Source organism: Chiloscyllium plagiosum, chromosome 17, assembly GCF_004010195.1.
Source record: "Chiloscyllium plagiosum isolate BGI_BamShark_2017 chromosome 17, ASM401019v2, whole genome shotgun sequence".
In the NCBI taxonomy this organism is placed as follows: domain Eukaryota; kingdom Metazoa; phylum Chordata; class Chondrichthyes; order Orectolobiformes; family Hemiscylliidae; genus Chiloscyllium; species Chiloscyllium plagiosum.
In genome coordinates, this window is record NC_057726.1 from 48,847,991 (window position 1) to 48,866,271 (window position 18,281).

General features: G+C 38.4%; 1 protein-coding gene across 3 annotated transcripts in view; it reads left to right on the plus strand.

Annotated features, from left to right (window-relative positions):
• slc6a2 (solute carrier family 6 member 2) overlaps positions 1 to 18,281 on the plus strand; it is a 175,916-nt gene that overhangs the window by 105,900 nt on the left and 51,735 nt on the right. For all 3 annotated transcript variants that reach the window (XM_043707014.1, XM_043707015.1, XM_043707016.1), the window contains 2 exons: positions 7,548 to 7,651; positions 15,453 to 15,577. In XM_043707014.1, the coding sequence (XP_043562949.1) occupies positions 7,548 to 7,651; positions 15,453 to 15,577 (229 nt within the window). The remainder of the gene's footprint in view (positions 1 to 7,547; positions 7,652 to 15,452; positions 15,578 to 18,281) is intronic.

Below are 18,281 nucleotides of genomic sequence, written 5' to 3' on the forward strand. Positions count from 1 at the left end.
ACAGGACATTGGTTAGGCCACTGTTGGAATATTGTGTGCAATTCTGATCTCCTTCCTTTCGGAAAGATGTTGTGAAACTTGAAAGAGTTCAGAAAAGATTTACAAGGATGTTGCCAGGGTTGGAGGATTTGAGCTATAGGGAGAGGCTGGACAGGCTGGGGCTGTTTTCCCTGGAGCGTCGGAGGCTGAGGGCTGACCTTATTGAGGTTTATAAAATTATGAGAGGCATGGATAGGATAAATAGACAAAGTCTTTTCCCTGGTGTCAGGGAGTCCAGAACTGGAGGGCATAGGTTTCGGGTGAGAGGGGAAAGATATAAAAGAGACTTAAGGGGTAACTTTTTCATGCAGAGGGTGGTACGTGTATGGAATGAGCTGCCAGAGGATGTGGTGGAGGCTGGTACAAATGCAACATTTAAGAGGCATTTGGATGGGTATATGAATAGGAAGGGTCTGGATATGGGCCGGGTGCTGGCAGGTGGAACTAGATTGGGTTGGGATATCTGGTCGGCATGGACGGGTTGGACTGGAGGGTCTGTTTCCATGCTGTACATCTCTATGACTCTATGACTCTATGCCACCTTAAAATAATCGTCTTGCACTATTTCCATTCTCTGTTTTTTGTTGCTGTTGACTGGATGAGATGCCAATATCTGAATAAGTCTTGTGCTGTCAACGGGTTATACTTGATGTGAAGTATAAGCTTTAGAATGAAAACAAAGCTCTTCGGTGATCATGACAAAATTCCTTTTTTAACTAAAATGTGATTAAAATCTGGAACACAGTCCTTAAAAGCTGTTGAAGCTAGATCAATTGAAAATTTCAAGAAAAACTATTCTTTTGTTAGGTGCATTCTGGAACCAAGGTGGATAAAGGTGCAGAAAGGGACAGATGATCTCTTTTTAATGGGAGAGCAGTTTCAATGGGCTGGATGGTCTACATGAGAGTTGTGAAAGCCAAACTTCAGTACTCTTTATCAGAGGATTGACATTTTTTTAATAAATTGATTACATTAGGCACACTTAAGGCCATTTAGAAGATAACAAGATTACATCAATAAACTTGAGTCTCCATATTTTTCTCTCCTGTGTTGGAGAATATCTGAAGGAATGCCACAAAGTTATATTGTACCCGTTTGCAGAATTCTGAGATTCCAGAAGAAATGAAACCTATTAAGCTGTCAGAAGGTCTCTTGTACAGACGTGACACCTTATTAAATGGTATGTCCATTGACTGACAACACAAATAATTTTCAGCTGAGCAATGGTTTAGAATAGTATAATGCAGGGTTGGCTGTAGGGAATGGAAAGCATACCAGTTTGGAAGCACTGTGCAGAGGAATACACTTTTTATTCATCCACAGCAATGTGGACATTTCCAGCTAACCCAGTATTTACTGCCCATTCTTAATTGTCTTGCACAAGGTGGTGGTGATCTGCTTTCTTGAACTGCTGCAGTCCTTGGGGTGTAGGAGCACCCACAATGATGGTTGGAAAGAACTTCCAGAACTTTGACCCAGCACTAGTGAGGACTTTAGTTCCAAGTCATGATAGTGTGTGGCTGGGAAGGGAAGTTCAGGTCACAGTATTCCCATGTATCTGCAGCCCTTATCCTTCAAGGTTGTAGAATTCTTGGTGAGTTACTGCGGTGTATCTTCTGGATGGTCACACTGCTGTCACTGTGTATTGATGGTGGAGAAATGAATGTTGAATGAGGCAGGAAACATGCAGGCTACTTTGCCCTGGATAGTTTTGAGCTGCGTGCATATGATTTGAACTGAATCCATCCAAGAAATATATTCCATTGTACATCTGACTTATGTATGTAGTTGGTGGACAAGCATTGGGAAGACAGGTGATGAGTTACCTCCTGCAGAATCACTGGTCTCTGGCCTGTCCTAGTAACCAAAGTACTTTATATGGCAGTTCCAGTTCAGATTTTGGTCAATGGTAACTCCTAGGAATTTGATAGTGTGGAATTTTGTTTTGGTAAAGCCATTGCAGGTGATGGTTAGATTGTTTCACATTTGAGATAGACATTGCATGGTTTTGGGGGCCTGAAACTTTGTCAGGTCTTGCTGGATATGGGTTAAGGCTACTTCCATTTCTGAGGAGTGTCGAATGTGCTGACTATCCTCATTTCTCGCCTCATAATGAAGGAAAGTTCAGTAAAAGAGCAGCTGAAGAGTCTTGGACCTAGGATATTAAAGAATTCCTGCTGTTTAACATTCATGTTGCTTACCACACTGAAATAAATGAATGGGTGCAAACTGAGATTAAATCTAACGTATTCTGGTAACTCGTGCTGTTGAACTCTATGCTGTGATGCAGCACGTCTTTAATAGACTGGATGATTGCAAATGAGGTAACCTTTGTGCCTTGCACGTAATCAACAATTTTCATACAATGTCTCTCCAAAGAGAAGTTCAAATTTCAATAATTCTTTTGGATAATGGCATGTAAAGTTATTGAATAGAACAAATACAGTTTGCATTTTAGGACTGATACATCAATGGAGAGATTAGTGCAGATGAATAACTATAACAAAATGTAAGGTTAGAAAAGTGATGAAAGAAGGAAGACAGGTAGAAAGACAAAGAAATTAAGGGATGGAATTCTAGTGCTGAGGACCAAGGCAGCAGAAGGCATGGCCATCAAAGATGGAATGATTAAAGCTGCAGGAATAACAGCAACCAAAATTTGATTGGTACAAAGATCTCAACGTCTTGATGAGCTGGAGAATGTTACACAGATATGAAATAATGTGGCCAGGGAGAAATATTCAAATAAAGATGAAGACTCAAAAATGGAAGAATGATGTATTTCAAGTTTAAGTATTTAAGAGAGAGTCACTGTAGGAAAATGTCATAGAGTTAAAAGTCAGCAGTCTTGATGATGGATTGGATATGTGGTTTGAAGCTCATCTTGAGGTCAAACAGCTCAAGGGGACAAAAAAGTCCAATTGAGCTTCAAACAGTTGTCAGGGAAGGGAATGAAAATTGTGGTCAATGAATAAAGATTGTAGGAAGTGGTTTGATCTTCCCAATATTTCCAAGACCTGAGTACAAAAATCAAAGTTGACACTCCAGTCATACTGACGGAATACCACACTTTCTATGGAGAAGATTTTAAACAATTTGTCCTCTTAGTAAAAGATCACATGACCGATTTCAAAGACAGCAGGAGAGTATCCCTGTTGTCTTGGCCGGTATCTATCCCTTAATCAACATCACAAAAACAGATCATCTGGTTATCATCACATTTGTCTTTCTAGAAACTTGATGTTTGCATACTGATTATTGTATTTACTAACAGTGATTACATTTTAAAAGCACTTCATTCGCTGTAAAGATACAAATAAATAAACCATTTTTTTCTCTTTATTTTTGCTAATTGATTTTGGAGATTGTGGCCAGTTTTGAAGGTGGGGCCAACTTCTAAAACCATGTTTTCTTTTTAAATCAACATTCAAAATAATGAAGCTCAATTTATGTCTATCGTAAATTTTGTTTAAAAGTCCTTGATCTTTTACACTAGTTTGATGAGTTTTTGGCAACTTGCAACAGTAAAATCAACAAACAGAAATTCAAAGCCAATACAATGTTGAATAAATGATGAGTGGAGAAATTAATGATACAGACTGCTGTGCTTTGTCCATGGTCCAAATTTCACTAATCTAGTGATTACCCTTGCCAGAATAACGTTGTTATCTGTTGTTGTCCAATATTGTTGAATCTGTTACATCTTTCACTGTGTTTGACTTGATGAACCTTGGCATTGTCTCAACTATTTACTGAGGCAGTGTCCTGCAGTATAATTTTTATCGTAACTTGAAAAGAAGGCACTAACCCCTTCTACAATCAGTGCACGAGACAATTATGGTCATCATGTGATGGCCTGGAGGTTCTTCTCCAGAGAGTGCCCAAATTGGCTGTGATTGCTTTTGTTTGACAGTTTGCTTCTTGGCAACATATTGAAAATTGCTTCATCTGGGCAATGTCATGAACAGGTCCGGCTGTACTAGTGATACATTGATGAAAGAGAATGAAAAAGAGAACAGCATGTTATGGAATAGCTCCTCAGCATCTGGTCTTTGTAACATAGTTTGTTGATGTTTTCAGCCTGGAAAGGTAATGCCCCTTCAGAGGTGCAGTAATCTAGGGTACAAACAAAAGTCAGCTGTTGGGTTCATTAAACTTGAAGGCGAACGGATGTTTTATCTTGCTCTTAATATACAATAATTTCGATTTAGACACTGGCTCCGTTAAAAGCCTTACATAGTCACTAATGTATAACCTGTTCATTATGTATACAGAAAATGTAATGCAAACCATTTGCCTGATTTATCAAGTTAAAAGGTAGCCCTATGGCTTGCACTATCATCAATATTTACTCCTAAAACCTGTTGTTCATTTTGCTCTTGAGAGGTTTAAGAGTCAGGCCATTTGTGGTTCATAAATTGCACTCCTGACTGATTTGCAACATTGTCTGGGATTTTCTTTATCCTTTTCCCCAGGTTTCAGGTTCACAGTGCAGATTGTAAGCTGTGACCCTGTTGAAGAATGAGAGCAGGTGCAGAGGAGTCTATTGCAAAGGCTCGTTTTGTCTTGCCAACATCAATGCAACGCTTAACATTGTTTAAAGCCTCCCCTCTCCAACTTCACCCAATCACACCCCACAACTGCCACTTCATGTATTCGTCATAGGCACTCACCCTGTATCCAATGTGTACAGTCTTTGGATGCCATACAACAGAAAATATTTGCATTTCTTGGGGAAAAAGAACAAACCTCTCATTCCCTAATAACAGCCTCCATCAAATACATTATCATTAATATTGAAAATGACTGTATTAAAAACATCTGCTTTATAATACAACTCAAAAGTGACAATTTGAAGGTGTGAGGATATTATACTTATTTGGATGCAAGTTTGCTCACTGAGCTGGAAGGTTCATTTTCAGATGTTTCGTCACCATACTAGGTAACATCATCAGTGAGCCTCCGGTGAAGTACTGGTGTTAGTGACCTGCTTTCTGTTTATGTGTTTAGGTTTCCTTGGGTTGGTGATATCATTTGCTGTGGTGGTGTCATTTCCTGTTCTTTTTTCTCAGTGAGTGGTCAATGGGGTCCATGTCGATGTGTTTGTTGAAAGAATTTAGATTGGAATGTCATCCTTCTAGGAATTCTCGTGCATGTCTCTGTTCACTCAGTGAACAAACTTATATCCAGAACCTCAAACTGAGCTACAAATCTTCTCAAAACTCATTATACTTAGTTTTCAGACTACTAATGATTCTTCAGCAGGCTCTTTATTTTCTTTGTAAACTCTCAAACCTGCTGTATGTTTAATGTGCATCTAAATCCAACAGCACTGGATGCAAATGGTGTAAGGAAATGGAGAACCCATCCCCAATAGCGGATAATCCATGGTTCAAACTCTATGCATTCCTGACGCACATAAAGACCAGAGTGAAATGTTGCAGGTTGGGATTGAGGAGGAAAATTAGATTTTTGGGAAAGAAATTTGAAGTATGTCTGTTTGACCAAATTGGACACATTTGGTCTCTTGCATCAAACCCTATATTGAAGCATTTGTTATCACACAGTAAGGTGGGGTGAGCTGATGATAAACACCAGTCTCTGAACTCAACCACTTGCTACATTTCCATTTCACAGAGAGAGCATTTTTATTTAGGAAGTGGTTTGTTTTGTATCTCTTCATTAAACAGAATCATGAAATGTCAGCATAGCATCTTGAGGTATAGTAGTGGAATGGTTTTGTTACTGTACTTGGTGGGCCCTCTAAGCTGGAGAGCCAACCAGAAGCTATTGAGCTTTAAAGCAGCAGCAGGCTGGAGTTGGAGGTAAATTAGGGTGCATTAACATGGAAGGTTCCACTCTTCACCCTTTTCAAAGTTTAAAAATAAGAAGTGGCCTATTCAGGTTGGCTGTGTATGTGTGTGTGGAGGGGTGTGGGAGTTCAGATGGATGCAGGTGGGAGAAGTATTAAGTCAATGGTTCCTGATTTTGATATTTATTCTTCCAATATTTCTAGTCTACCAGTATGGACTAGACAAGAAACCTGGCATGGTGCACACATACGACCAAATATTTATTTTGGAATGCAAATAACTTTATAAAATATCATCTGATTTGAACAGACGTCAGTCAATCTTCTAGTTTGCTGTTAAATAAATCCAACAATAGAAATAGTCAAGCCTATAATAGATAATATTTTGTGCTATATTACTGGTAATGTCCACCTACATTTCTGGACTTGTACTGTCCAGTGTACAACCGTTTGGGCTTTTTCTGAAGTTTTCTTTGGTCTAAAGTCATGAATTAACCAGCTGTTCACTTGGATTGATTCTGGTGGTGCACTATCTTGATGGCCTGTTTTGATTCACTTTGATTCTGGTACTTGTTACCATACCCATTGAATTCCAATTGTGCAATATTGACAGCTTCCAAATCTACATCACCCTAACCTTTCTCCACCTCCAAATCCAACATTACATCACCAATTCCACACTAAGTAAATTCCAATTTGTCTAAAATTCTGTGTGTTATTCTTTGCCACACCCTGATTCCCTAAAAACACTGTTGTCTCTAACCTCAGTCGTTCGAAACATCCAAATCATCACCTTTGTTTATGAATACCCCTCTTTATTCCTTCAATTATCCCTCAGTATAGATTCTTTGCTTTCCAAACTTTTGCACCCTTTGAATTTCTCCTCCTTCAGCTTCACCTTTGGCTTGCATCAATATATAAACATTCATATTTTGGAGCCCTTTCTCTGAACATTCTCATTTTCCTACATCACATTCCATCTCAGAAAACTCTGTGAAACCTGCCTCTCTGAAAACATTCAGAAAACATCTCCCACAGGCCTTCACTCTTGGCTCCTAAATGACAGTTCATTTCTGGAAAATGCCTTGAATGCTTTCTTTTAATTATTTTCTTGAGTATTCATTGAGGTGAGAGGGAGTATGTCAAGCATCACATATTAGACAGCCGGGTGCAAACTCAAGCTCTCAAGATTATACCCCCAAGAGTTTGGGCTCATTCCCAATGACAGAACAGCACCCTCTACAGGACGTTTTCGAATTTTCTAAATCCACCAACTTTTCACTATTGCTACTTCATTCCGCATTTGGCCCTAATAACCATTAGAAAGGAAATAAGGGGAGGAATTAAATGCAAGGCCAGATGTGAACTGTCAGTTTGCAACTCACTTATCGTGTATCTCCTGACATTTTTTACCAAGTTTAAATATAAGTAATTGCTTGAACTTGAACGGAAATGAAACAATTGGTGATGTCGATCAGCAATAAAATGTTGGCATCTCAAATGGATTGGCAGTGCTGAAAAATTGTTAACATTGACAATAGTAAAGCTATTGAAATGATATTTTAAAACATTCATATGAAAAATATTAAATATTGCTAAAAGAACAATGTAAAATTTTGCTCATGAGAGTGTGAAATTCTCATGAAATGTTCTGTGAGCTTGATGAATTATAGGAACATTTCCCTTGTGTCTGCAGGTCTGGATCGATGCAGCAACTCAGATCTTTTATTCCCTTGGTGCTGGATTTGGAGTTATAATTGCATTTTCCAGTTATAACAAATTTGATAACAACTGCTATCGGTAAGACTCTGAATGTTCATACAAAAAGTAACTGTGGGTCGCAGCCATTTCTTGCTCCATGGGTTTCTGCTTGATATACACATGGAATATTTCTCATCCTTTGGTTCCTTCTATATTTTTCATTTCCATAATCTGAATATAAGACACATTAGCCACATAGACAAAGGTGAAAACTGAACAAATACCAATCTGTGGGCACATGCAGTGTTATACCCAAAGTTTGTTTATCTTTTTTGATTCAGTTGTTTAATTGTTAAGTCATGCACATTACTCATTTTGAAGAATTGTGAAATTTTTCTTGTTCACTTCATGGAACACAAAGTATAGACTCGCACAAAAAGAAAATCATTAGACTTGTAAAGGAAATCCTGTAGATTATTTGTAAATGTGTTTGAATAATGTTACGACTGAGGTTGGAGGAATTCACTGTCTCTCGCTCTCTAGTTTCACCCTTCAATGGTCATAATATATAATTAAATGCTTTACTCAGTCATGAATATGGCCAATTATATATTTTACTTATATTAGGTTTAGAATAAAAAGATCCATCAACCAGATTTCCTTAATAAATAACAAAATGATTGATTTATCATAAAAATGAGACTTGTTTGATGAAAATGTAAAGCTGACTGACACACAGTTTGAAATATGAAATTCTAAATATTTTCCCTTCTAAATACTGACCAGCAAATTTGCATGCGCACACATATGTACATGCAGGCATGCAAATAAGCGAAATGAAAAAACATTGTCAGCAAACGTTAATTTTGAAGAAAAAAGACACTTTGGCTAATAACTGGCAGTTCTTGAAGGAAGAAAGGATATTCTGTGAAATGTTCCAGGTGGCTTTCAGCCAGTGTCCTGACGCATGTAGACATGTATTTACATGAAAGCAGCTGGCAGTTGTCCTTGGGACCTTCGCAGAGAGACATCCTCCAGGAATCATTCAGACAAACTCTTTCAGAGGATTTTTCAGACAACAGCTGGATCTGTTATTACGCTGAACCCTCAAAAGGGTTTTCTCAGAAAGGTAAAGGATGAGCTGAGGAGCTTCTCTCTCTTTCTCTGCAAATTATTGGAAATTTAGTTGGGGTACAATATCAAATAGCCATAACTCTTGGTGGTCACAAACATACAGCTGATTCCCAGTAAATCCAGCAAGTAGCAATTTTAGCTTAAACCATGTTATTTCTAATAGTTGATTTTCCAATAACCTGTTTTTAAAAATATATCTTCTCAGCTCTCCAAATTAACTACTGTCCACAATCTTTTAAACATGAATTCACAAAAAAGTACAAATACAACATTAATTCCTCTTTCATACATATGTGTCTGTTCATATATGTTTGCGCAAATGTGTATATTAATATGTGTAAGATATCATGTCCTTACCTGCAAAGTTGAATTGTTCATAATCTCTTAAAAGATACAGAACCTTTTATAATGGCTGTTATATCCTTTTATTCACTTAACAGTCAAAAGATTGTATAAACATCATTTTAGCCCAAAAGATAGACTAGTTTTAATGAAAAACTGCATTAGCTTTCTCTTTTGTCCAAGTTTTACTTGTTAATTGTTGACTTAAATGACCCGGACAGTAGAAACTAATATTACTTTCTCTAGTGCAGAATCTTTGGCGGTCAATGGTAGTTAATTGAGGGATCCAGTGTCTGTGACAGTATCAGTACTTCTTTTCTGTTTCATGGCTGCACTCTGGAAATAAAACTCATGCAGAAATTGCAAAACAAACTTCATCCAATTGAATTCCATTTATGATGTATCCCAATAGTAAGACTGCATCAAGAATTGAAAGTTTACCTTGATATAGGTGGAATATTTTCTTTATCATGTCTTGGTAATATAGGTTTGATTTGATTCATTATTGTCATATATATAGAGATACAAGGAAAAGTATTGTTTTGCGTGCTAAACAGACAAAAAAATATCTTATGTAAGTACGTCAGGGTATTTGAACAGAATGCAAATACAGTGTTACAGCTACAGAGAAGGTGCAGAGAAAAATCAACTCTAATATATGAACGGTCCATTCATAAGTCTGATAACAGCAGGGAAGAAGCTAGTGCAACAAGTACAATGTGGACACTATTTCAAGGCTTTTTCTTCACAAATTTGCAAATTGAATTCAGGAACAATATTTTTCAGTTATTTCCTGGTGTGACCTTTTAATGGACACCCGTAATGCTTCAGAAACTACCTTGATTGCTGAGAAAGTCATTTTTTATTTGAGTAACCTGTGATGTGTTTCTGTAAATACCAATTTGTATTCTAATCTGGGCATCAGTCAGCTCAGTTGGCTTGCAGATGGTTTGCGATGTAGAGTAACACCAGCAGCATGTGTTCAATTCCTGCACTAAGGTTACCACAAAAGTCTTACCTTCTCAAGCTCACCCCTCACCTGAGACTTGGTGACCCACAGATTATATCACCAGCAGTTCTCTCTCTCTTTCTCTCTCTCTCTCTCTCTCTCTCTCTCTCTCGCTCTCTCAGAAGAGAGCAACCCTATGGTCCTCTGGGACTTTGACGACTTTACCTTCTCCTATTCAAATCTGAATGCAATGTTGAGCTACATCTTGAATCTGCTATAGTGGAATTCAACCCAGAAAAGTGTGAGGTAAGGCAGTTGTGAAGGGCTAACAAGGCAGGGGATTTCACTACGAACAGTAGGATTCTGCAAAATATTGAAGATCAGAGGGACCTTGGTATGCACATCCATAGCTTCCTGAAGGCAGTCGGACAGGTAGATACGGTAGTTCAGGAGGCCAATGAGATACTTGCCTTTCTTAGTCAAGGCACAGAATACAGGAACAAGGAGGTTTTGTTGGTATGAAAGACTGGTTAGACCACAACTGACGTTGCCAGTTGGAGACATGGAGTTTTGAGCAAAAATGTAACTTTAAATCAATGAACCAGTAACCAATCTTTATTAGCATAAAGGTTCCCTTCACAGAACAACTCCAGTTTAACCATTTTCACTTTGCATCAGTCGCAGTTACTAATAGGTTTTAATAGGTTTAATGTTACACCCAATCATATTATTGATAATCCACTTATAAATCAAACTATCTAAATAAATACAATTATTGTATATTTCAGTGTGTTGATTTTACAAATAGTATGTTGTTATGCAGACAACAATAAGGGCAATAGGTGTGAGATATTACTACTGGTTAATTAACTAATATGTTTGCTTTTACGTATTTAGTCTTTTAGGTAAAAGAAAGTGATCAAAGAATTGTTAAATTCTTACTACTTAGAACCATCATCTGAAAGAAAGTGCTTGAAATGACAGTGATACACTTGTGCTGAAGCAAATACAGAGGATGATTTGTGTGATATTTTTGGAGGGAATTGGAAAACCATTGTAACCTTAAACAGAATTGTTGAAATTCCATCCGCACCATGTTAAAGACTGTCATTTCTAAAATCAGTTGTCTATATATTTTAAAAAATAATTTCCAGTGGCACTTTATAGGGAAGACAGCTTGAGCTGAAAAACAATGCCGATTTTTTGGGGGGGCGCATGTTTCTCCCTTTTGTGCACTCTAACTTCAACAGAGGATCTGAGAATATCCCAGAGAACAGGTATAACCAACAAACAGCTTGGAGAAATCTCCCTCCTTCCCTCTGCCTGCTCTCCACCCAAGAAATGAAACCTTTAAGTGTTGGCTTTTTAGGTGAAGCAAGAACAGGTGCTCAGGACATAGGATGTCAGTCATCATTTAAAAGGCACACATTAAAGTCACACATAGAGTCATTCAGCATGGAAACAAAGCCTTCAGTCCAACCAATCCATACCGAACATAATCCCAAACTAAACTAGTCCCACCTGCCTGCTCCTGGCCCATATCACTCAAAACCTTTCCTGTTCATGTAGCTATCCAAATGATTTTAAATGTTGTAATTGTACCCCCAGCCACAACATTGCTACACTTCAACCTCCAAGGATGGTATGTGTATCAGGAAATCTGTTCACATTAAACCACTTAAACAAAATGTAAACCTGAAGTTAACAGCACATTCTCAAAGCATATTCCAGCGCAAAAGCCAAACATGACAATTTGAGGAATGTAATCTTAACATCTCCTATTTGTTGGGATGGTTAAGCATCATTATTCCAGAAAAAAAAATGGAGGCATCCAATGTTTTCCATCAAAATGCCACCTTAAATCAATGAACCAGTAAAACTTCCTTGATTATCATAGAGGGTCATTTCATAAACAACTCCAGTTGTCCAAATTCACTTATTTCAAATGTACATATTTGACATGCAAATCCTATGTCTAGGTTATAATAACAACATCGTATGTTAACTTATTATACCACAACCACTCTCTCCTTCCTATAGAATTTGTACAGGACCTCTGCTGGTGGGTCAATGTCATTATGGCAGGATTCTTATTCAGAAATGTTTGTGATAAAATAGTTGTTCTCCTGTAACATTGAGCATGAGATGTCAATGTTCACTGCTGCATTCATGTCAAGAAAGACTGTAAAGTATAAGAATAGTGGGACCCTGACACAGAAGGATGGTGGGAGCATATATTCAAGGTAGAGACTGAAGTAGGGGATGGAAGATGAGAGTGAAAAGAAAGAAAACAAAGTAAAGGTGAATAAGAGACCAGGAGATAGGAATGATGAGTAATTTTTATTCTCTCATGGGATGTAGCTGTCGCTGGCAAGGATTTATTGCCTATCCCCAGTTGTTCTTGAGAATGCCTTGGTAAATTGACTTCCTGAACCACTGTAGTCAATCTGGTTAAATGCATGACAAGTAGGAGAATTCGGCGGGAAGGACACAGTTATCAGAAAGGATGAGATATGGGGAAGAGGATAATGGAACAATGGAAATAAGATAAGAAGAGAGAGGAGAAAATTGAAGAGAGAGGAATAGGATAGAAAATGGAAATGGTGGGAGTAAATACATTGAGTGAGAAGAAGATAGTTAGGCAAAAAATGTCTCTTCAGGTCTATTTTGGGCGGATATTTTTAAATCTCTGAGCTGGGGTGCCAAGCATTCTGTCACTTTTAATTTTCCATTAGATCCAATTTCCAAATGAGTTCAGGGTAAAAAGATGATATTTAGGTGCCAGTTTAATCTCGCTGGGTCAAAGTTGTCATTGAAAGTCCTAACATTATACTGGGTTGGATGATGATGGAGAGGTCAGCGAAATAATGTACCTTTGTATTATGTGAAAGAAAGGGGGAAACAGTAGTGTGGTCTACTTTATCGTCAAGTTTGTGCTTATTGTGAGAGGAAAATGAATGTTTATCATGCAGTCGCAGTGATCAACTTGGTTCCATTGCCTGTTGTCACCAATGTTGTGCCACATCTCCAGTGACTGCACGTACAATTGACCAATCAACTGGCACGTGTCAAACACTTTACAGACAGACTTTCTCCTGCCTTTCTCTGGTTTGTACTGTAATATTGCAATGGGAGGCAAGATTAGATTTGGCATCATCAAACAAAGCCTTATACATCTGCTTCATGTTCTAGGATTCCTTCACTTGGTGTTGGGCATTGAATGTAGATAAGGCAGTGAGTTGACTAAACTGGGAGAAAATGGAATTACTGTTGGTTGACACCAGATGATGCTTCCGAGCTGGCAGGGATTGCCTGTTTTTTTTCTCTCAAGTGGGAAAAGACATGAATAGCATGTCTTGTATGGGTTAGAAATGCAGACATTAGAGCATATACATCCATGGGATTAATAATTACAGCATTACTATCTAATATTTTAAAATCAAGATGGTAGATGAAATGATGGGTGGGTAGGTTACAACACATTTTCAGAAATCTTTAAGGAAATATTAACTTATAAAATATATTTTCACAGTTTCAACTAAATTCTGCTCCTTGTGATCTGAATTTAGTCATTCCTATGCTGCACAGGGGTGACACAGTAGCTCAGTGGTTAGCACTGCTGCCTCACAGCTAGGGACCTGGGTTCGATTCCAGCCTTGGGCACTGTCTGTGTGGAGTTTGCACATTCTCCCCATGTCTGCGTGGGTTTCCTCTGGATGCTCTGGTTTCCTCCCACAGTCAAAAGATGTGCAGATTAGGTGAATTGGCCAAGCTAAAATGTTGCCCATAGTGTTTAGAGATGTGTAGGCTGGGTGTATTAGTCAGTGTAAATATAGAGTAATTGGGTAGGGGAATGGGTCTGGGTGGGTTACTCTTCGGAGGATCAGTGTGGACTTGCTGGGCCTAAGGGCCTGTTTCCACGCTATAGGGATTCTATGATTCTTCTACCCAGTGCCTTGTAGGTGGATATATATACAGATTTCAGCTTCCCCCTTCGTACATGACTAAGAGGCACCACAGTGAACAGTATTTGACACACAATATTAACATTGTAAAACCAGTCGTAATGTCACCTGCAGGTGCAATTGGCACAAGAGTTAAATATTTACTCTCATTCTCAAAGTCTGACCCAGGAATTTACAGTGTATTTTAAGACGGAATGTGCAACTAGCTCTGCACTTTTAATATGCAATGGAGAAAAATGAGCATGGGAATTAAAAGTAGAAACATTTGAAAGGAAGTCCACGCCAAGGTAAGGTTTTTTATTTTGAAGACTATAACTAATTGCCAAGTAAACATAATTATTAATGATGCTGTAGACGTAAGTACAAGAATTAGCAGCCTATCAGCATACAGAGGTTTCATATCGTGGTATGAATACATTATGGGTGTAAACTGTATCATACAGTGATAATGATAAAATAAGTTGGAAATTGTAATATGTTCCTAACATTACATGTGGGAAGTCAAGACCACAGGGAGGGTTTTCAACATGGCAGTCAGGCATGGTGATCAGTCATCCTTTTTTTTATTATTATTAACCTATTTTTCTAATCAGCCTGCTCAGATATGTTATTACTTTGGAGCAGATGAGACTTGAACCTTGGCCTCCCAGTCCACACTACCACTGTGCCACAAGAGGACCCTTCGTTCACCCATTTTAGAAACTGCTTGATATTCATTTCAGTTGATTTCAATGAAAAAATAAGTTGGTCATTTTCTCTTTATAGGTAACTAACATTTAAAAGGCACCTGGATGGATCTATGAATAGGAAGAGTTTGCAGGGATATGGGCCAAATGCTGGCAAATGGATTTAGATTTATTTAGGATATCTGGTTGTCATGGACAAAGGATCTGTTTCTGTACTGTGTACCTCTATGACTCTATGACCTACATCACCCAAACTGGCAATAAATTGAAATTCAGATTGCAGGGTTTTTTGTTTTGCAGAAGAGGTGGGATTGGAAGAGACGTATGTATAACACAATCCCCATTATGTCCTTCCTTTCATTTTTCCATAACTAATTCCTACAAGGTAACACAGAATAGAAACTGCCTCTATAAACTTGTCATATTATCATTGCATCCTCGTCAATGAAGGGAATATGGTGCTGCTAATAGGAGGGGAGTGAAGTATAATTTTGATAAATTCCCAAGACAGTTTTGCATTATAAAAACAGAGAAAGGAATTGACAATGGAAACATTGACAAAAGAAATACGCTCAGACCTAGGCTTTTTAAATATATTACTGTTACAGTGGCAGGCATTTCCCTGCTATCTGGTTACCTGTTAACCTTTCTGCTCCATGGTGATGTATTCAGATTTGAATAAAAAAAAAGGCATTTGATCATTCAGACTAAACAGAATTGAGTCTCTATAATTTTATGTTTCAGGAGGTAAATACCTGAAAAATTGTAACAAGAAGTTTCCATGGAGTTTCATCTTAAAATGTGATTATTCTTTTGTTGCTCAGCGATGCTATTCTTACCAGCTCCATCAACTGTGTGACAAGCTTCTTCTCAGGATTTGCAATTTTCTCTGTGTTGGGCTATATGGCATTCAAGCACGGAGTTGATATTTCAGAAGTGGCAACAGATGGTAAGCACTTTATACAGATTTTATTGTATGTTTTCAATTTCAAAAGCAAAATTTTGCAGATGTTGGAGATCTGAAATAAAAACAGAAAGAGATGGAAATACATGAGAGATTCTGGTTCTAATTAAATACCATCACCTAAAATTTTAACTCTTTCTCTCTCCAAACATCCTGTCACATCTGTTGAATGTTTCCAACACATTTTGTTTTTATTACATTTTCAATTTAATATCTGATTTGCAAAATACAGATAACTGAACAAACTTTAGTTGGTTCAAGGCTCAGAACAGAGATTTTTTGTTCTCTAAATGTGAATTTGAATCTGAATCAGGACGTTTTGTGGATGTTACAAAAGTAATTTACATCTGTGTTTTAGTTTTTTAAAAAATATCAATTCATGGGATGTGGACATCACTGGCCAAGCCTGTGTTCATTGCCCATTTAAACCCATGACCACTTCCATTTAGAAGGACAAGGGCAGAAGATGCAAGGGGAATACCACCACCTTCAAGTTCCCCTCCAAGCCACTCACCATCCTGACTTGGAAATAATATTGCACTTCCTTCACTGTCACTGGGTCAAAATCCTAGAATTCCCTGCCTAATGGCATTGTGGAGGGACTGCACAATCCAACACTGGCCAACCCACGACAGGTGGACTACAGCAGTTCAAGGAGGCAGCTCACCTCCTCAAGGGCAATTAGGGACAGGCAATAAATACTGGCCAACCACCAATGCCCAGGTTCCACAGATTGGTTAAAAAAAAAGTTCTCAAAGGCGATCACATTGCTGTGGGTCTGGAGTTGCATGTGGTCCAGTCCAGACAAAGACAACAGATTTTCTTCCCGAAAAAAATGTTTTGCCATTTGGTCAACTTTTTAATTCCAGATTTTTACTGAATTCAAATTCCACTATCAAATTTGAACCCATGCACCCAGAATATTAATCTGGGGATTCTGATTACTAGTCCAGTAATAGTATTGCAACACCAACACCTCCCTTGCATTTTAATCCATTAGGGGACAGAGATTAATATTAGTATCTCAGAGAAACTGTATAAAGATGAAGCCTTTCTATGAAAATTGAATATTTGTTACAGCTGTAAAATTACAAGGATTTGCTGTAAAGTTTGACTGGATATGTCTGGGAAAGTGTTATGTATGCAGTTAGGGGTCCTGCCCCTTTAAGAGAGGTGGTCATGTGACCTAGAGAGGCAGCGCTTGGGTCCAGTCAGGAACTGGAGGTGTGGTTGGTTAGTAAAATGTTCCTGTTCAGATTCACCATTTGTCTACCTGCTATATAATTCCTGGTTATAAAGGGAATACCAACATTACAGAAAGGATGACTCTTTTGGCAAAGAGAAATTAAAATCTGTTTGCTCCAAATTGGCTACATCATGGAAATAAATAATCTGAAAATTTTCAACTTGGATACCCAATGTTCATGGTATTGCAAATGCTGTTTATTTTTGGTAAAGAGTAACTTTCAAACAAATGTTTTTTGCATTTCAATTCTGATTCATGTGCATTCCACCCATTTGTATCTTAAAACGTGCAAGAGATATAGGATTCCCATGTCTGAGGCCATGTCTGTTTTTCAGCTCAATTCAAGATAGATTTACAGATAAGATGGTAAGTGATGTCCTGCCATTTTCAACAAGCTATGCCCTTGTACCTGAAAACAGGGGTGCAGATTGAAATAACTCTACAGATATTGGTATTCTGTCCCCAAGTCATCCTTTATTTGCATGTGGAAAGTCGTTGACAACGATCTAGCTCCAGCAGAAGCAACTCGCAGAGTGAACAGGATGTCTGACATTCCAGTTTTTCGCTTTTTCTTTGGAGAGTTCTTGACAGTGACCCAGCTCCCACAGAGCCAGCTCTCAGAGTAAGCAGGATGTCTGTACTATTTTTTAATTTCCCATTTCCAAGTCACCCTTTATTTACACGTGGAGATTCCTTTGCATGATCCAGCTCCCTCAGAGTCAGTACTCAGAGTGAGGAGGATGTCTGATACTTTTTTTTTCACTGATCCAGCTCCCTGAGAGACAGCTCTCAGAGTGAACAGGATGTCTGACACCCCTGTTCTTTTTTTCTCTTTCCTCTTTTCCCATGTCACGTGTGTGCAGATGTTGGACACAGTGAGAAACAACAAATGTGTAAATCTTTATTTATATTTCACCACCAGGAAGAAAGGAAACACCCGAGTGGACAGTGACAAGCAGTGCCCTTCTGAAAGGGCAATGCTGTGTGATCAAACAGTGAAGGGGAGGGCAGGGATTAAACACTCCTGCGGTAGTGCTTATTTTTCCTAGCACCCATGTTGTGTGTGTGCAGGTGTGAGACACAGTGAAAGACACAAGGTGAACGAATCTTTATTCAATTTCCACCATCAGGAAGAAAAGAAACACCCGAGTAGCCAGTGTCAAGCAGTGCTCTTCACATCAAAGGCAATGCTGCGTGATCAAATAGTAAAGGGGAAGACAGGGATTAAACTCTCCTGTTTTTATCTGTCAGGCAGGGTTCCCTGATTGCACCAGGTTAGCAGCCCCAATTAGGGAACTCATATTCTGAGGTTCACCTGGCTGACTGCGTTATAATTACTACATCCCTCCCTCAAGTCCTAGGACATAAGCCTGTTCTTTTTCTTGTAGCTCCTCCTGAGATGTTTTTACACCAGCTCAAGTTCCTCTGACTCTGCCCCAGATA